Source organism: Macadamia integrifolia, unplaced genomic scaffold (genome assembly GCF_013358625.1).
Source record: "Macadamia integrifolia cultivar HAES 741 unplaced genomic scaffold, SCU_Mint_v3 scaffold_189A, whole genome shotgun sequence".
In the NCBI taxonomy this organism is placed as follows: Eukaryota; Viridiplantae; Streptophyta; class Magnoliopsida; order Proteales; family Proteaceae; genus Macadamia; species Macadamia integrifolia.
Genome location: NW_024870635.1, coordinates 248289 through 269538, shown reverse-complemented (window position 1 = coordinate 269538; position 21250 = coordinate 248289). Strand labels below are relative to the sequence as shown.

Sequence of the window (21250 nt, the reverse complement as noted above, 5' to 3'; positions counted from 1 at the left end):
TCCAATTTCTTTGGTCGATCCTTTTTTTTCTAGGGTTCCGACAGAAACTTTAAAAAAAAAATCCCAAAGCCTCCCTTTTTTTTCTCCTCACTTCGATTCCCAACCAGAAAAATCCCACCGCCTCCTCTTTTCACTTCTTTTCCCTTCCGACAGCAGCCACCGCCTCCTCTTTCTGTGTCCAACAACAAAGGAAAAAAAAAAAAGAAGGAAGAAAGCAAAAAATAAGTCACGAAGAAGGAAAGTCGAGAAAAGAGAGAGATAGAAGAAAAAAAGAAGAAAGAACAATAGAAGAGAAGTCGAAAAGAGAGAGAAACCAGAAACATACCTGTCGATCTAGTCCTTCCATCGCCGCGAGTCACTTCCAAGCAGTGAAGACCTCATTCGTCACCATCGGCTCTCAGGGTTCATCCCTCCTCATATCGGTTCCCCTCAACCAGGCCTACAAAACCCTTCGCTGGTTTCGCCTCTGGACACTCGTACTTCCTCCATCTCTGTTGGTGACGGTACCCTTCCATTGAGTCTCCTTTCTATTTTATTTTCTGATTTTTCCACATTACCCCTCTTTTATCTATTAATTCCTTCTATCCTTCATTTTTTTCTTATTTACATTTAGATCCCTGCCCCACACTTGATATCCTTTGTGGTTTAATTGAATCTCAAGTAATTACAATTCTGCCCTTCCCAAAAAAAAAAAAAAAAAGTTATTTACTATTCTACCATATATTCTTGAGTGTTATTTTGTTAATCATCACCATGGTAGCCAATAGTGAAGTTGTTCAACAGCTAAATTCTTATAAAGGAGAAAGTGATACAAAATTTGATGCTCTCACTAACATGGTCACGTCCCTAAAAACAATGGTGGAATCTATGCAAGTTTCCATGGGATCCATACAAGTTTCTATTGATCGTTTGGTGGCAGAGGATAAAGGAAAGAGTCTCATTCAATCTGGGGATTCTTCCAACACCACTCCACAGGATCCGTCAATAACACTACCACCACCACCACCACCACCACCTCCACCACCATATGGCACTGGTAGAAATGATGATGGAGCAGAAAGAGCAACAAAATTGGATGTCCTTGATTTTTATGGAGACAATAATCCAGAATTGTACCTTAACTGGATTCACAGTTTAGATACATTCTTCAGATGATACGGGTTGACTGAGGCTCGAAAGATCCTATTTACAGAGGTCAAACTGAAAGGCATGGCCCGAGTCTAGTTGATCAAGCAACACAAACCCGAGGCATTGGTTTGGTCACTACTTGGGCTGAAATGTATGAAATCATAAATCGACGATTCTTGCCCTCTGATTACAAGCAACGCATGCATCTCAGGTTTGCACAGTTGAAACAATAGAATTTGACCATTGAAGAGTATGTTGCTAGATTTTATTATTTGGCCACTTGTTCTGACTTTGAGTGGGATGAAGAAGTATTAGTGGTCTAATTTCGCAATGGTTTGCACCCTCAACTTAGTGCTGCCCTTGCATCTAGTCGACTACCTACCATGGAAGACACCATACAAGTAGTATATCAGGTTGAGGAAAGTCTGAAAAGCCCATGCAACCGAAGAAATTTTGCAGATACTTTTTCTCGAGGTACTAGTTCCGTTTTGCAACAGTCTCTTACCCAAGAGAGGTCATCTAGCAAACGACAAGCTAGTGCTACATCTATGGCCTCTTCACGATCTATTCGGTCGTATTCTCCACCTCGACACGTTTCTGAAATGTCATCTTCACGGCCTACTCGCCCATACTCACCCCCTCAGCGTGGTTCAGATAAACCTTCTGATTTTTCAAAATTTACAGTTCGGTGCTACTCATGCCATGGATTTAGACATATCAGTGTTCAATGTCTCAGCCATTTTTTTGCTTTTATTGATAAGGATTCTCCTATACCATATATTCTCGAAGAGTAACTTGGTTCTGACATAGTTGATTTAAGAGAAGAGTGTGCAACAGGTGAAGTCAATGACACTCTCAGTGATGAAGAGCAACATCATTTTTATGTCATTCATCATGTGTTGACCACTCAGAAGGCCACTGACAATAAAGATTGGCGCTGCAGTAGTATTTTTCAGACTCTTGTGAAGTGCAATGATCAGTTGCTAACCTTGGTCATTGATAGAGGCAGTTGCACTAATGTTGTCTCTGAAGACGCTGTTCGTAAGCTGGGATTGAATACAGAATCACATCCTAATCCTTACAAGGTTGCTTGGGTGAACAACACTAATTTCAAAATCACAGATAAGTGCTTGGTCACATATTCTATTGGTGGATTTAAGGATACAGTCCAATGTGATGTCCTCCCTCTGAAGGTGTGTCATATCCTTCTTGGTCGACCTTGGTTGTTTGATAAGAAAGTACAGCATTGTGGCTATGCCAATACCTATGCCTTCAAGCATGCCAACAAGACTATAAAGTTTCATCCTGCCAAAGATCTCCCTGAAATTAAGCTCAAGAAGATGGTTGGATCGTTCCTCATTCAGCGTATTCCTTCAGACGGTCTCCTCGGTCATTTCCCTAATTCGATGGAGTCGAGTTCTTTCATAGGAGGAGAGTTGATGCAGATACGGCTGCCCTTACTTGGTTGGATCAACATGACCGGCTTTGGAAACCAAAAGCCAAGGAGAACCTGTCCAGCCCAGGGTTTTGGTCCAACAAGGGTTGGAAATAAAATTAGTAGTTTACTTAGTATTTTATTTCATGCTTTTACTTTTCAGACTTGAATGTAGGAGTAGGATTTATTTCCTTGCTTTGGTTTCCTTTTTATAGTTGTTTCCTAGTTTAGGCTAGTTTCCATTTCAGTTAAGTTTCTAATTTCATGTTCCTATTTTCCTATATATTGGCTGTAATCGATTGAAGATTGAGAGAGTGATTTGATTATTGAATGAAGATGTTGAGTTTGTGCACCAGTGAAGTATGTGATTCCCCTCCTTCCCCTTCCTACTCTAATTTTCCCTTTCTTCCCTAAAGGTTCTCCATCAAGGTCCTTGTATGGCCTCAAACAGGCCCCTCGAGTGTGGTTTCATAGGCTCTCCATGTCCATCCTTCATTTGGGTTTTGTTGCATCACGGAATGAACCATCTTTATTCATTTATAAGTCTAATGGCCATCTCCTATATCTTTTGGTTTATGTTGATGACATACTTGTCACAGGAAATTCGTCAGCATAGGTCACTGCTCTAATTACCAAACTTGTGGCTGAATTTTCTATCAAAGATCTTGGCCCCTTGGGTTTCTTTTTGGGCATTGAGGTAGTACCACAACCCAATGGTATTCTTCTCTTTCAGTCTAGGTATATCCATGACCTACTGGCACGCTCAGGCATGACTGATTGCAAATTGGTTCGCACTCCTATGGCTGTCACAGAATCAACATCGCCTTTAAGGGGTGCTCCCTTTGATAATCCAACTCGCTATCACTCCATTGTGGGTGCCTTACAGTATGTGACCCTTACCCGTCTAGATGTGGCTTTGCTGTGAATAGGGCGTGCCAACATATGCATGCCCCAACTATGGATCACTGGAGTCATGTCAAGCGCATTCTCCGATATCTCAAGCAAATTTGCTCCCACGGTCTCTTGGTTGAGCTCTCCTCCAAGGCAATGCTCCAGGCCTTCTCATATGCCTATTGGGCTGGTAGCAGTTCTGATCGTCGGTCCATTGGTGCTTACGCCATCTACCTTGGGCCAAACTTGATCTCCTGGTCCTCTCACAAACAAAAAACTGCGGCTCATTCCTCAACTGAATTTGAGTACAAAGCATTAGCAGATGCCTCTGTTGAACTCATATAGTTGGAATATCTATTTCAGGAATTGAGCTTTCCTATTCAAGGCCCCCCAATCCTGTGGTGTGATAATATAGGTGCCACATATTTATCGGCCAATCCGGTGCTCCATTCTCGCACCAAACATGTAGAGATTGATTTCCACTTCGTTCGTGAGCGTGTGGCCAATCATCAGCTGACTGTGCAATTTATCTCCACAACTGATCAGCTCACTAATGCTCTCACTAAACCTCTTGCCAGCGCCAGATTCCAATTCCTGAGGGACAAGTTGGAGGTTCGGTCTCCTCCACCTACAACTTGAGGGGGTATATTGCCCAGTATTGATCAACGCTCCAGCTCACAGATACTTGGGTGATAAGATTTCCACATCAGCATCACAATCTCACATGTGATATCAAGCTCCACAAGATCTCAGATTTCTTATTATCCTATCTTCTATAGTTGGAAACTTAGAAATTGTGTATTGTTACTCTTGGAAGAATCAGATTGTAATCCGATCTTCCATAGGTAACTAAATCAATCTATTATCTCATGCACTCATGTATATAGACTATTACCTAGTAAATGAAACACAAGAAATATTCTCACAATCAATACTATGATACACCAAGCCATTATCCGTAGTGCATTTTTAAGTAGTACAACTTCTATTTCAATGCCTACCAATGAACCTTGCCAATACGTCTCATATATCTTCTGACAACGCTGATAGCATATGAAACAAGTGTACACCATCGCATACATTATACTGCCAACTGTGCAGTATAATATATTCCGTGGTGTGCACTTGTATCACAAGTTCAGGTTGGAATATTTGTAACATTCTTTACTATGAAACAAGTTCTGGGTATATTTCTTGAAGCACAAAAATGATGTCTTTGTCAAGTTCAAGCATTGGAAGGACTTGATTGAGAAGCAGAGCTGTAAGAAAATCAAGCTCCTAAGGATTGGCAACAACATAGAATTTTATGAAAATAAGTTCTACGAGTTCTGTAAGAATGAAGCAATAGTGACACACCGCATTGTTGTAAAAACACCACAATTGCGTGGAGTTGTAGAACGGATAAACAGAACTCTCTTGGAGAGGGCACATTGTATGCTCTTGAACGTTGATCTCTCCATAGATTTTTGGTCTGAATCAATTAATATTGCTTGTTATTTGGTGAATAGGTTTCCATCAAGTACTGTCAAGTGCAATACACCTAAAGAATATATGGTTTGGTACCTTTTCTTACTACTTTATGTTAAATGTATTCAGTTATTCAGCATATGCTCATGTGACTAATGGTAAATTTGAGCCAATGGAAAGAGTGCATATTCCTAGGCTATGCACCAGGTGTGATAGGATGCAAATTGTGGTGCTATGATCCTAATCGTCCGGGTTTATTGTTAGTATAGTTATAAAATTTGAGCAGTCTGTAATGCTACACCAGAAAAAGGAGCCTATTGATACAAGAAACAAAAAAATCTGAGTGGATGTAATCCACTGCACCCTTGGTCCTGTGAACCACCCTGCTGAACTTAACTTTGCACTGTTTGTCAAAGAAAAAGTGCTCACAGAAGTCTAGCTTTTTTGGTATTCTAAACTCACAACAAATCTCGTTTTCTCAGCATTTTCATACCCCTCGCTCGTATGCCTAAGTCACATACCATAGCCAAGTGTTATCACTATTTGAGTCTCCAGACTCAGAAACTGACGTAGCACCTGAGACAATGTTATGTGAAGGGATAGAGGCCATTGATAGCTGCCCCTTCATCACAACCAGAGGCACTCTTGCAGACATTGAGAACTCCTACAGATGAATATATGTAGCCTTTTGGAGTCGAGAGTCCCTTAAGATATGAGGTTCTTCTTAAATTCTAGAATATAGCATATTTCTATTAGGGTCTTTACAACGCCTTCATTGCCCATCAAGATAGTGCCTCCATCGATGGATTGATAAGTGGCAAACCTATCTTTTTTGGGACATATGTGAAATAAACAAGCCGGATTCAAGAATCCGTTCATTTCTCAAGAGGCCAGTGGTCACAAACAAGACATTTCAACGTCATCAGAATTTTCCTCTATGACATCTACTTCAGCACTTGTAGAGGTTTTTATTTTTCTTTTCCCTATTATATTTAAGCTCCAGACAGTCTTTTCTCATATGCCCTACCTTGTGACAGTTGTAACATTGATTTTTTCTGGACTGGGATTTTGAGCAGCCTTATGTTCTCATTATTGTCAACACCATCAATTGTTCCATACACTCACTAGAGGATGGGTGCATCTCTAATGAGGATAAGGCCGAGTGATCAGTTGTGAAGAATAGCAAATGTTATAGCAAGTTTGAGAAGTTTGGCAAATCACCAAAGTTTGACGTCCAATACAATATGTTAAACACTAAATAGAGATTCGTCGACATTGACAGAAGTATGTCTGACAGTCATCCGATGTTGACTCCTATCGAATGAAAAATAGAGGATGTCTCACATCGGTCAGTGTTATTGAGGAACTCGGCTTCCAATATGCTGTATTCGATGCCAATTGAATGCCTATTGACGTCAACTTAATTCTGGTCGACACTCACTCGAAGTTGACCAAGCTGAATATAATGTAGAACCGAAAACACTCGACGTTGTTCTTAAGTCATGTTTGGCCATTTAAGTGGATTGTTGAAAAGATAAGAAAATTAGAGAGAACTTCAGCTCCAATGGGAAGGAGCTAGAAAAGCTAGAGGTAGGCCTAAAATGATCATGAATGAGTTGGTAAGGAAAGACATGTAAAGGTTAGGTCTAGATCCTAGCATAACATCAAACAGAGATGTTTGGAGGGCAAATATCCATTTTGCCAATCATGTTCAGGTGGGATGTCACGGAGGTGTTGCACTGTTTTGTTTCTTTTCTATATCTTTTCCCCTCCTCGTTATATTTTTTTTTAATCTTATACTATGACGGATCCATGTAGCCAACCCCATTTATTTGGGGAAAAGGCTGAATGGTTGTTGTTGTTGTTGTAGTCGTTGTTATCCCACTGAAGAGAAGAAAAGGGGAGAGAATATCTAAGGAGAAGTACCCTAAAAGAGAACTTGGAAGCCCCTGATTGAAGCCATTAATTATCTATTTGGGAGAGATTTTTAGATTCACTGTGCAATCATCAAGAGTAGTAAATATTTGAGAAGAGGTGGAGAACAAGCCCAAGGGTTTTGTGAGAAGACTTTAGAAGAACTCAACCCTTCTTGAGTGATTGATTGACACTCTACCTTTGAAGAGGAGAAGAGTTTGAGTAAGGGAAAATGAAGAAGCAACGCGGTCGTCGGTTACCCATTTGTTTTTTCGTTCTTTTATATTCATGTATATTTGACTATAGGCCAAGTGTTTGTTAGAATACCACATTCAACTTCATGCTTAGATTGGGGACATCTTTGAATGATAATTTAATCATATTATGTAAGCTAACAAGTGAATGCTTGATACCGGGGTAGATTCTGCTTTGTAGTGAGCCCAACCTAAATTTGGGGGTTTGTTCTCTTTGTAGTCAGTGCTACATCTGTATTGTGTATTATACCTGGGCTAGATTTTTAGCCCAAGTAGCCATTTGCCCTATGGACGTAGCCACCTTGGCGAACACGTATATGTGGTGTTGTGCATTGTGATTTTGCTCCCTTGTGGTTTTCTTGTTTTGAGAATTGTGTGGCTAGTATGGTTGTGTGGATGTTATCTATGGATGTAATTGATTCATCAATGACCCATTGTAAATTGACCGGTCCAATCGATTGACAGAAGAATTTTTTTAGTGTCACTGATTTACCCACCTCAGCGAGCGTATGAATACCTTTACCTCTACCTCTCACAACCAATCCCTTCATCTGATTTTCTACTCCATTTCCTGATACTTTCTTTTCCAACTCTTGAGAGTTCAAGGAGGATTTAACGCCCTCCATAGAAATAGCATCTTTTCATCAACAAAATGCTCATATTTGGGAGGTAGAGAACGATCATGTTTTGGTACATGTAATTAATTTTAAAATCAATATTTCTCACTTCCATGATGATTTTATTTGAACTCATCAAGGTGATCGTTTATGAATGCAACTTCCTTCGCAAGGTGTTCTCGAAGCCAAATTAAATTTTTGTAGAAATTTTCGAAATTTTGAACCATGAGTCCATGAGTATTAATATATTAAGTAAACATGCGGTTCCAAAGTCAATGAGTATAAGAAGATAATTTCAGTTACAAGTCGGCCCAATTTTTTGTTTCTTTTAACTGCTCCTTCATACAATTTGCGATGCCTACTTTTTTGGCTTCATCTTTGTGATTCCAACTTACAGAAAAACCACATAATGTGCTAGATATTATTCGTATGGAACTTGCTGAATGAGAAAATAACATTCTTTGTTTTAGAAAATCTTTCAGAATTGCTTTGATTAATTCATAGAATAAACCACATTGTTACCCACACACAACTTTTCATTTTGATTTTAGTAAGTGAAAATTCAAAAACTTTTTCTCTATACATTTTAACTTTGTTTTATAATCACAACTTTCATTTGTCAATGTCAGATTCTTACAGCCAATCAACAAATGTTCGGTTTGATTTGTTTTGTTTTTGATTCATATCATGTTTAGGTCATAGATTTTTTTTTTTTTTCTTTCTTTCTTTCTTTTTGGAGGGTGGGGTGGGGTGTGAGGGGAGAGGAGAGGAAGATTGAATTAGTGTGAATTTGATTCCTAAATGTGATATCAACATTTGAAGTTTATCCTTCAATTTGTTTTCCATCTCTACAAATTGTATCTGTAATTAATATCATATTGAGATGTCTAATATGCTATCTCACATCCATTTGAAATAGGTATTGCATATGGACAGAAATGACTACTATGGAGGAGAGTCGACCTCACTTAATCTAGTTCAGGTAGCTCATTGTATGAGTATGTACCTGTTGTTTGATTGTTGGTTGAGAAATAATCCTCTCCTTGTGCTCACCTGACTTTCTTTTTGTGCTTGGTAGCTTTGGAAACGATTCAGGGGCAATGACAAGCCTCCTGAGCATCTGGGCTCAAGCAGAGAGTACAATGTTGATATGATCCCTAAGGTATTCAGAACTTTTAACTCATCCACAGTGTAGATAACCCATTGAACTGTTTTTTTTTTTTTTTTTTCCTTTCTACATTTCTTAAACTTCCGAAATGCAACCTTTTTGGATTGCCTGAATTTTCTGTTTCATATTTGATGTAGCTGTAGTTCACAAGTTCCGTGGGTTCTGATCTAGGTGTTGAAAGAAACAAATTTTTTGAGTCGATTTGGGAAACTTGGAGGCTTCTGAAACAATAATATATACTTGTGAAGGTACTAATTGTAATAAACTCAAGAGTTTACAAAGCCGTGAAGGATCAGTGACTCAGGATCATCCCATCGCTTTAGTTTCTTTCCCGATTGATACTGAGCAGGACAATGCAGCAGTTGTCAGTGACTGGTTGCTGCCTAAGCTAAAGCAATTAGAATCTTGGACTATAAAAGGAAAGGATTATAGGAGTCAGGGTGAAGATCAGGACTGATCATGTTACTACTGTTTCTCAGTAGAACCTGCGATGAAGAAGGACATTTTAGCAGGGAAGAGAAGTAGAGGAAAATAAGACGAAATCAAAACTTATGAGATTTCATCTGGGCCCATTTTTCAGAGTCATAAAAGCATCAGACTTCAAGAAAATTTAGTAATAACTTGAGAGCAACAAGAAGCAAAAAATAAAATCTCAGTAACTATAGGAATAAGAAAGTGCAAGAGACTTGGCTGTATATAGATTCTCCAGGATACACTTGTCAGCCCAAAGAGATAGAAATTTAATAAAACAAAAGATAGAAACTAAATTCTAAATGTTAATTAGATGCTTCCATATCTTACACCTGCTCGTCAACATGGTGGCATCAAGTCAAACATGGATCCATGTCAGCCCCCTTAGAGTTGAAACCTAGTTAGCCAGGACAAAAATGTCAAATGTATCCCTCTTAGTTTTATGACTGGCTGATCCTCAACACTGATCTTGTGTATATCTGGTCCACATTCGATATTAAAAAGAATGAGTTAACCCTTTTTTTTAGCGGGCCTGGTTTTCTCTGTGACATTTTCATTGGTTAATAAAAAGTATTCTATAGTGAAGGGGTTTGAATATCAACAATACAGAAGAGGATGAGAGCATCAGTTGAACTCTAGTTCTGACACATTCATAACAATCTTATCGAACTATAGGGAGGAATAACTTACATGGTCTCACAATCACATTTCCAGTTTCAACAAAGTTCAATGATTTTAAAGAAGCTCACAGATCTCCTATGGAATATCGGTGAGCCCAGAGCTGCTCATTCTGCACTGTTATGTTCCCACCTACCATAAGGTTGTAATAGGACTTCATTATGGGTCCTGGATTGGATGCAAACGTCAAATTCAAATGAGTAACTGGATGCTTTTGAATGTGATATGATTGATTCCAGTTCATAAAATATGGGATTCATTCTTGATCCATGGTTTGCATTCCACATTTGCATTATTTAATAGCTGAATCTGAAATTGCAGCTGTCCATTGGATTTGAAAATTCTCTCTTTGTTATATTTTCCATTCTGATGAAAGTTACTTATGCATTGACAGTTCATGATGGCCAATGGTGGTTTAGTACGTGTCCTCATCCATACTGATGTTACTAAGTATCTGAATTTCAAGGCTGTTGATGGCAGTTTCGTGTACAACAAAGGGAAGGTGTGCTGTCTCTCTAACTGTGACTCATATCTTTAAACCTGTCATTAACTGTCAATGATTACACATTTATACTATCACTTGGAAACTTTTCATTTCAAATAATACTTAATAGAATGAAAAAAAAAAATAGCTTCTTGTAATTTGCAGATTTATAAAGTTCCAGCTACTGATGTTGAGGCACTGAAATCCCCACTTATGGGACTTTTTGAAAAGCGCCGTGCTCGGAAGTTCTTCATCTATGTGCAAGACTATGAAGAGAATGATCCAAAATCTCATGAAAGGCTGGACCTGAACAAAGTTACAGCAAGAGATGTCATTTCGTATTCACCTCATTCTCTGCTTTTTCTACTTGAATTTTCTTCCAACTCATACTCGTTGAACATGATTTTTTATTTTTCATTTCAGGGATTTTTGTTTTCCATATTTGTTATGTTATATTTAGTACATGATAAATGTTTTCAGCAACTTGGGCTTATAAGTCGGAATGGGAGCCCCCAATACCATTCAATCTGTGTTGGGTTATATCACAGGTGGTGCCAGTTTTTTTCAGAAGCAAATACTCTGATTCTCTTATAAAGTAGATCAATACTCCTTCAATCATGCCACCATAGATTATACAGCAATAGGGGGGGTTACATATCAAGAGTTCTGTTCAACACATGGGTCAAACACTAGACCAGTACTCTTTTCTTTTGGGGGCAGAAAAACCTAGTTAGGTGTTTACTCATGGTTTGAACATAGTCATTTAGATCTACCTTTTATACCGCACATAAAAATTGGGAATTACTTGGCTAATGGGCATTAGCTTAATTAGGCAATAGTGATCTAAAATTCAGTCAATTTATATATTTATACCTGAGGTCCATAAATTTATCAATGATTCAATAACATGCTTGTAAGAAAATATTGCAAATACTAATACTAGAGCTGAGAATTAATAAATAATTTTACTTAGAAACTTCCATCCTCTAATGGAGGATACATCTGCTAAGTGTAATGGTGAAAGCTCATGCTGCTGGTATGAAGACTTGAGTTCTAGCCCAAGGAAGGCCACTTTGTTCCAAAGAAATTAAGAAAAAAAAAAGGCCAAAGGTTAAGACCTCCCTAATTCACTCTACTTGGAGCCCTTTGGAAGTTGTACTTGCACTGGGTTATGGCCCTTCCATCCTCTGAAGGGCAGACTTAGTGGTGCAGTCTAATGGCCAGTTAAAGCATACACTTACATCTATAGCAAACTGCCCAATCAGTTGCCTGATTCTGAAAACAGAAATTATTTGGGAAAAATAAAGAGATACATTTGTAGAGTTGAGTCCTAGCCATTTAAAATACATCAATGCTGTCTGTTCATATTTCTGAATTGGCTTAATTTTCACACATTTGAAAATGAAATTAATTAGAATAGCAGAACTTCTGAATGATATTCTAATTAATTATTGTTTTTGACAAAAGATTTTAATTATTCTACCATAGTAGTAGTTTTGAATCATTTCAATTGCATCAGCGCTTGATATTGTGACACCCAAGAATACAGCAAGTACCAGACCCGCTGGGGAGATCGGTAAGGTGTCTCTACTACGGCTAGTACTACCAGGGTATTTGGAAAATCAGTGAGGGTGTGCAAACTTTAGTCCCACATCGCCTAGGGGGAAGAATACTAGGCTAATTGATAATCTCTAGCCTCCTTAACATAGTACAATGCATTTTAAAGCCTTGAAGCCCATGGACCAAAGAGGACAATAGTGTGTCTAGGTTAATGGGACTAGGGCTTTACAGATATAACCTTCGCCAGCAATTCATATCAACACAACTTACTTTCAAGCATTGTCTTCTAGGTCTGTGAGGTTGACTGGTTGTATCAGCTTAGTAATATGAAGTTTAAAATGTTGTATTCCAAAAGGTCCGAAAGTTAGATACATTAGGATCTGATTGTAATGTGTCGCTACTCATTCTTAACATCTGTTGAAGTCGCTACTCATTCTTACCATGCTAGTTGGTTCAACTTCTTTTGACAACTTCGGCTTCATTAAATAGGAGTGGATATGGATTTGTTGTTACAGTATTTAAGAATTTAATTTTTCTGCTACCGTATTTATGCTTTAATTCATTGTGTTGTGCTTCAGAGTTCAGTGACTTCAGTCTGCATTTATTGGTATAATTATAACAATTATGTAAATTTATTCAAGTGCTACCGTCGCAAAATTACATTCAATATTTAATTTTTTCTGTCCACTTTACTCTGAATTATGGATCTATAGATTGACACATCAAATTTCTCTCTTGTGCAGAAAATATGGTTTAGATGATAATACAGTTGACTTCATTGGTCATGCTTTGGCCCTCCACAAAGATGATACCTACTTGGATGAGCCCGCCAAGGATTTTGTGAAGAGGATGAAGGTACAAAGCATCTTATGCTTCCCTTGATTTGGTAATGGTTTAATAGTGAACCTAGGAACAGTTTCTATCTTTTTGCGAGCAATTATATTTATTGACCTTTCCGCTGCAATATTCTACTTTATTAACTGAACCCATAGATAAATTCACTAGTTTGCACGTAGTTTCCATTTCGCCATTGCTGAACTTACTGAAAATGCAAACTTTGACTTTGGCAATTCAAGCATCCTCATCAAGCTTGATAGGCACAACAGAGTCTATATAATGGTTAGGAAAGCACTTGATATACAAAATTCACTGGACTTATGGTATCCTTTACTAGTAATAATGTAATATCTATTGCTATTTCATATTTGTCACTCTAACCATATGTCACCAGTTAACCAACAACAAGGCTACCACCCTGATGTATGTCATGATCTCAAGTCATGTAACCTGTAGTTTCTGAAATCAATCACAAAAAAAAAAAAAATCTATAAATAATAGATGTATTGAATTTCTTGGTTATTATTATCCATGTGGAAATCCCATATGTGATAAGCAACGGGTTGTATTTGGATCAACTGTCACAGCTTTCATATTTCCACCTTTCTTCATAGGGAAAGTAGGTTACCATTTCCTCAATCAATTTTCTAGCTGATTGAGCATAATCTATGAAGGCATGCATGCATCCTTTCTAAGAAGTTGTTAGACATCCATCTATATCAGCCCAATAAGACTGCTGTAATTTGTTTGTTTCTCCTTTCCTTCTGTTGGATTTCATATATTGTCTTAATTTGGGCATAAATTTTATTTTAATTCTATATTAAGGATAGTATTATTTTGGGAAAAAATGAATCATGGCTTCATAAGAGAGAGAGTCTCCAAACGTTTGGTCAGTAGCTTTAAGGTAAACATATTGGTTGAGAACAGGTGAAGATTTCCCTTCTTCCTTGTTTCTTGATAATAAACTTCTGTGAAGGGAAAAGAGAAATAAGAAATAGTTGTAGAGGATACAAGGTATCTCCATTTACCATACATAAAGAATTCCAAGGGCCAATTTCATCTCTTACAGTTTGAAACAAAGCAACATGAAGATCCCAGCTCCGTCTAGGACTCTATGATCCAATAAGGATAGCAAATTTCTAGAGTTCTTCAGCCTCTGTATAGATCCTTGAGAAAATATCAAATAAATTCCTTTATACCATGAAAAGGCATAAAGAATTCCAAGGGCCCATAACTTTTGATGCAAAATCCATTGGACCTTTCAAAAAGGTCTCGATTTAAACTGGTCAGGAAATTGGATTGTACAACCCTACTTTTTCTCACTTTCATGATTTATTTCCCTTCTTGGTGAATACTTTCATAAAGTGGTGAACTACTACAATTCAAAAAAAAATTCTCTGTTTTGAAAGATCTGTATGCAGAACCTTATTATCCACGATTGTTTTGTTCTTTGTTTCAAAAGCTGTATGCTGAGTCTTTGGCACGCTTTCGAGGAGGATCCCCATATATTTATCCACTATATGGACTGGGAGAATTACCACAGGTCAGCTATTATCTTAACTGAGTTGTTCTGTAGGGAGGGCTTTCCCTTCTTTTTTTTTCCCTTCCCCCTTTTTCCTTTCTATTGTTTTGACATGGTATGTTTCATACTCCCAGGCATTTGCTCGTCTTAGTGCTGTTTATGGTGGCACTTACATGCTCAACAAACCAGAGTGCAAGGTAAAATCTAAAAGGTTTCTCAATGGACAGACATTTTTATTTTTCCTCATTTCCAGTAATTCAGTCCTCCGGCCCTTTGTTTTCAGTTAAACATATATTAAGTCCTTCATGAGCACTTCTTGACTAAGATGAAGGAAAGAAATGTGTAAATATTATATCTTTCACATATTTAAACAATAAAAATAAATAAATAAATAACAGTTTTTAAGGTTGGAAGCACCATCTTTTAAAAGAACCAAGTCAATGAAAACACTATTAATATTAAAAGATACTACCATCTGATTCTGGGGATGACAGGTAGAGTTTGATGCAAATGGAAAAGCTTTTGGTGTGACTTCTGAAGGTGAAACTGCAAAATGCAAGAAAGTTGTATGTGATCCTTCCTATTTGCCTGACAAGGTAGACACTAAACAGTCCCCAAGCAGTTACTTAAAGTTGTTTCTATTGCGTGAGAGAGTAGAGAATACATTCTTCTATAATAGATTTGAATTATTAAAGTCTAGATTTGGATTACTAAAGTCTTCTATAATAGATTTGAATTGTAAACCCTGCTTATGTTAACAGGTTAAGAAAGTTGGGAAAGTTGCTCGTGCAATCTGTATAATGAGTCATCCCATCCCAAACACGAGCGACTCTCATTCAGTCCAGGTTATCCTACCACAGAAACAACTTGGGCGTAAATCAGACATGTATGTGTGTGAAATTTTCTGGTTGTTTTTCATATGATATAGACAAATGCTTGTGGCCATGCACATACAAGAAGTACCTATCTACATATATTGTCACACACACACACACACAGATTTTAACCTTACATATAGATTGTTTTTATTTCTGTTAGTTTTAACCTCTCTTAATTTCTTCATCACTCAGATAGGGTTTAGTATTCTAAATTTCAAAGTCATTTCCTTAACAATATAAGATGACACATCTTAAATTTGAGCGGGTACTGGTGATCAAAGAAAAGTTTATTTTCCTTGTTTGGTGAATAAGACAAAATTTTCCTCTCTTTTTTTTCCCCAAAAAGTGCTACAGTTATTAACAAATACAAAAAATGATACCCTAGTAACAGGATTGAACCCAAAGATTGAGCTGATGAATTCCCAGAAATTAGTGTTATCACCATATTCACAATTGGTTGTTAGAAAATTACACAAAATGAGTTTAAATGGAAAGACAGTAATGAGCTTTCTAGACAACTAATGGTAGGGTTAGGAAACCTCATATAAAACCGGAATTGCAGGAAGGTAGGAACAAAGACTAGCAGAGCGTATAGCAAATAAGCAAATATTCAATAACTCGGTAAAATCAAATCAGATTGGGCATGAAACTCTGGTTGATTGATCTAGTTAACTGCGGGAATGAAACTGTAAATATGATTTAAATCCATATGCCAGATTTCAAGTAATGCAGATTTCCTTCTTGAAATAGGAAATGGAAAACTCAGAAAGGAAGAATTGATGGTAGGAAATTAAAGAGCTCATATCAGTAATCAAAAAATGAACTGACTTAGTCTGAACCATAAACAGTAAACTGAAATCAGACCCTGAAATAAATTCACAAAATTAAGTTTTATAGAAGTGCAGTTGAAGTACGTTTTCTGAATTCGAGTAGAACCCAGCTTTGAAATCAGAATCTGAAGAATAAATTGAATAAAGCAGAATTCTAGCCAACAGAATAGTAAGTAACTATTGGTAATTGCACATATAGAAAGTTCATAAATTTGACCTGTTTTGGTGGGGAAAGAGAGAGACAAACAAGCAGGAACCCACTTGATTGCAGCCTGGGAAAGAGAAGCGATCAGAGTTGCCCGGCCGCAGGGGGGGGGGTGGAAGCACACACTCAAGCACACTCATGTAGCCACGTAGAGCTCAAACTCAACCAATTCTTCATTCAAATTCATGTCTGAGTTCTCTATTGGTTACAAGCAATCTATAGGAAAATAACGACAGAAACAAAAGCTCAACTGAAACAAGAAACTACCCTAACAAGGAAACAATTCTAAAAGGAAACATATAAACCGACTAACTCCTACTAACACTTCTACGTTCCTACTTTGTGAAATAAAAGACTATATAAAATAATAAACTACTGTTAATTACTTCCAACCCTTGTTGGACCAAAACCCTGGATTGGACCGCTTCTTCTTGGCTCTTGGCTTCCAAAGCCGATCATGCTGGTCCAACCAATTAAGTGCATCCGTATCTGCATCTTAGAATCCACCGAATCCCCACTTCTGAATCCACGGCAGTAACACTCAAGAATCCACTGAGCAAACACTCTTGAATCTCACAAGAGTAGGGTCTGAAATCCACAGAACCTGCAAGCAACAAAGCCCTTATTTCTTAATTTTGTGTGCTTGAATCACTGGCTATATATATATATATATATATAGGGGGGGAGGGGGGAGAGAGAGAGAGAGAGAGATTCTTAAAATATGACTCCTAACATGATCAGAAATTGCCTAAACCAAGTACTAATCAACCTAGCTACATAATTGACCGATTAAATACATAAAACAACTCAAAACTGACTCAACCCCCCCCCCCCCCCCACCCCAACCACCACCACCACCACCACCACCACCACAACAATTAACCAGCTGTGTTTGGTCCTAAATCTGAGAATACAAAGAAAACTAAATAAAACAGGACTGGATTTATAGAGACCTGATCCAGCCTGAACTAGGACAAGTGAACATTGTCAAAATTGGAAAGAAACTGAAAACAGAACTCTACTTAGAACTCCATAGTAGGCTAGGAATAGGATTCCCAGTGAGATTAGGAATCCTAGAGCAACTAGTAATTCTAAAATTCTTGAAAACACAGACTAACACAGACTATTCTTCTTCTCCTGGCATTGCTACTGGTGCCTAGATAATGCATCAGAAGGTGAAAGAAAACTGCATTTATTGAGTCATATTCCCTGAACCTTGAGAATTAAGTATTCTTCTCAATGATACTGCTGCTGTAGGTACCTATTCTGCTGTTCATATTCCCACAATGTTGCTCCCAAAGGAAAATACATTGCTTTTGTTTCAACAGAAGCAGAGACTGACAATCCTGAAGTAGAATTGAAGCCTGGGACAGATCTACTTGGACCAGTAGACGAAATGTTCTTCGATGTTTATGACAGATACGAACCCATCAACAACCATGATGTCGGAAACTGCTTCATTTCTTCTGTAAGTGTGATATATATTTTCTACATTCTCTTGTTTGCATGTCACAATTAATTAAATACTGAAATTTGAGCCACTTAGAGCTCAGAAAAGGACTTGAACCCTATGCTCAGTGTGCCTAATTGTTTCTTGTTACTAATATTGTCATCCCCAGCCTTTTCTTTTGCCCTCTATTAACTGTAACCAATGTTACACATTTTCTATTTCCTGTATAACTTGTCGTCGACTAATGATAGATCAAAATATTTTTGGGCTGTTCAATTTTTCCATGACAATTATAAGGGAAGAGCCTAATTTCTGATCCCTCTCATGGAGTTCTCTTTTGCTAGAAAGGGCAACATGGTACTATAGCCCGTATCTGACAGTTCAGTAATTTGTTTGCCATTTTGAGAAGATGCACTAATGTTGTAAAGAAAGGACTTTCTTTCTTGCTTTACTTTTTATTGTTTTTTATTTAAGTAAATATATTTTAATGTATCAAAATCTGTGTATTATTAATTATAATATATCTTTTAAGGAATTTGAAACAAATCTTGTCACTGTTCCTACCACAGAATAAGCATAAACTTTTCCTCTTCAGATTTTCTATCTGTCACTTAGTTAAAATGTAAATTCACTGCAGAGTTACGATGCAACAACACACTTTGAGACCACAGTAAAAGATGTAATCAACATGTACAGTAAGATAACTGGAAAGGTATTTTTTTTTTTCCCAGTTCATTTAGAGTACATTTTTTATTTAACTATTCAAGCACTTCCTTGGGAATGTCTTTTTCTTGTGGGCTTAATGTCGTTGTGTACATGCCCCCTAATACATTGGTTTATATTGTACATCAATCAGTTTATTTTGTTGCATTTCAAATGGTTGTCACACTAAAAAGTTGATTTCTATCTATTATGTTCCAGACTCTTGATCTTTCTGTGGATCTTAGTGCTGCTAGTGCTGCTGCTGAAGAATGAAAACCCCTAGATGTCTTCCTTTGCCAAGAAGATTTTTAATGATTCGTTCATTTTTCCTTCTCTCTTTTCTTTCTCCCTTCCTTTTCAATGCTATCACTAACTTGTCCTTGAATTAATTATTCCATATGTAAAAACAGGGTCATCCTCTGTTAAATGTGCTACCTTCATAGTACTGTATTTTCCTTCTGGGTGGGTTCTACTAGAAGTTTGTCAGTCAGCATGTGGTATGATATGTAAATGCTTTGGACTCTGTTAATAAAATATTAGTTATCATTTCTGTCCAGCTTTTTATCGGTGTTACACTCAGTATGTATCATTCTGTCCTTGCATCTGCAGAAAGTGGGGAGGTATATAGAAAGCTATTGTGTTGATCCCTCTTCATAGTTCATATGAACTATACACCTCCACTATCTTGTTTCACTTGTTCCTTTCGTTGTCCATAACAGCCAAAAGTGACCAAATCTTATTTGCTGGAACCAACATTATAACAAAAGAACAGACCAAATAAGAGATGCCTTCCATTCCCAAAGTAGAAAATTTGTGCATTTGTGAATTGCTGAAAGTGGGTGCTAGTCAGGTTTGGCCTGTAAACCTGAGCTTGCCTGAGGCCTCCCTTATTTTTTCCGGATTTGGGCAGGTACTTCCAGCCAAGCTTTTATCCAATTATGAAGCATGGTTAAGCGATCCTACACAAATTGGGCCTATTGCCCAGGTGGCTTGACCAATAGTGGGCCAAGAAATATTGAACGGTGATGTGGGTGGAGGTTTCCGAGGAATACAAATAACCTCTGGTGGTCAGGCCTAGTAGGCTAGGTTTATGTCATGTTTGCAATCCAGTTGGGAAATGGCTTGAACATAGCCTGACTTTATATAGTTATTTACTATATGAATTTACCATATATAGTAAGGAGGAGAAATAGAGCCACAGCCCACGGCAGGTGTAATGCCCAGAAATTTGGAACCAGAGAGTATTTTTTATTATTTATTTATTTCTTCCTAGGGGTATTTTCATAATTTTACATTGTGGTGGTAATTTCATAAAGTACTGTTATTCTTTCTTTAATAACCAGATGTGTAGAATTTAACTCTAGAGGTGACCTACTATTGAAAGGTATATAGGTAGATAAGCTAGTTGGGAATTAAAGAGTGCTTTAGTTCTTTATTTATATTGATTTGTGGACTTAATAAATAATAGGAAATTGCAGTCCCCTTCCCTTGACTATGGCCTAATAGCAAGTTCCCCCCCCCCCACATACTTTCATAAATACTAATCCCCTCCCCTCTAGTTTGAAGATTCTTTCAATCGTCCCATAAGTGACTGACGGTGTTAAACTGGTCTATAAAAAGACCGATTTACCCTTGTGGCATCTACCTATATTTCCTTCTCTTTTCTTCATCTTTGGACCATCTCTCTGTTATGAAACCTCACTCACGCATAAAAGAAAGCTCGACCAGCTCTCAAGCAGGCTTCTCCTCCTTCCCAACCTAGCCGGAGAAATCACAGGTCCACCTGAATCATTTGGTAAATACTCCCTCTTCGATTCCTCATCCCTCTTATCTCTACTCTCCTCCAAAATAACTAACCCTACCCCAAATCAAAGCTGAACTGAAATCGATTAAACCCTAAATGCTTCGAGCAAGGTAATTCAGAAAAGCCAAAGAACCCTTGGCTAGTCCATGAGATCCCATTAGAACCGCAGAGAGCTTCACATAGGTCTTCCATGGGTTCACCATCTATTTGGTTGTGAATCCCTGTAAGTATATCAAAGCCAGATAGACGAAGCCTTGTACAAAGGTGAAGTACCAACCATAACTGAAACAATGCCACCGCCCAAAGTACATTTAAGGATCAGTGGTTTTCCAAAGTGTGGCATGATCGAATAATGCAGAATTCAGAAGAAGAAAAAAAAAAAATATGAACCTGAACTGGAGATGGTTGTAGACATATTCCTGAAACAGACACAGAAATTAAAAAGATAAATTAACAGAAAATAAATATCAAATGATTATCAAGATTCGGTGTATGCTGTATACAAGAATGGTCAATAGAACAAAGGATTCAAGGTCAACAGAACAAATGCAAATGAAATACACATTTAACTCGGAATTCCAAAACTGAGAACTGAAAAAAGAGATTATAGGTAAACAATTGTGTAAACCATTCATGCATAAAAGGAAAACGAAGGAATTCAAGAGAAAAAACATGAGCTGAGCAGGGTAATTCAGAAAAACCAATAAACCCTTGGTTAGTCCATGAGATCCCATTAGAATAGCAAACGGGTTAGGGAGGCGGAGCACAGCAATGAAGAAGGGGCAAACGACGGTGAAGTAGATCAACGGTGGAGAATAGCAAACGACGGTAGATTTCAGGAAACGACGGCGGAGCGCAACAATGAAGAAGAGGCAAATCGCGATGAAGAATGAGGTTTTGTTTAGCCTTTTAGGGCTTAAGGCTTATTTCATACGGGAAAAGTAATTTTGGTATG

General features: G+C 37.7%; 1 protein-coding gene across 1 annotated transcript in view; it reads left to right on the top strand.

The window, feature by feature from the left end:
• The window catches only part of LOC122071087 (guanosine nucleotide diphosphate dissociation inhibitor At5g09550), a 28143-nt gene extending 9133 nt beyond the window's left edge, over positions 1-19010 (top strand). Inside the window, exons 2-13 of the mRNA XM_042635362.1 lie at positions 8626-8688; positions 8785-8868; positions 10418-10525; positions 10673-10845; positions 12811-12922; positions 14367-14447; positions 14561-14623; positions 14921-15022; positions 15188-15312; positions 17597-17807; positions 18427-18501; positions 18711-19010. Of these exons, the coding sequence (XP_042491296.1) occupies positions 8626-8688; positions 8785-8868; positions 10418-10525; positions 10673-10845; positions 12811-12922; positions 14367-14447; positions 14561-14623; positions 14921-15022; positions 15188-15312; positions 17597-17807; positions 18427-18501; positions 18711-18764 (1251 nt within the window). The 3' untranslated portion in view covers positions 18765-19010. The remainder of the gene's footprint in view (positions 1-8625; positions 8689-8784; positions 8869-10417; positions 10526-10672; positions 10846-12810; positions 12923-14366; positions 14448-14560; positions 14624-14920; positions 15023-15187; positions 15313-17596; positions 17808-18426; positions 18502-18710) is intronic.
• The last annotated feature ends 2240 nt before the right edge of the window (positions 19011-21250 follow it).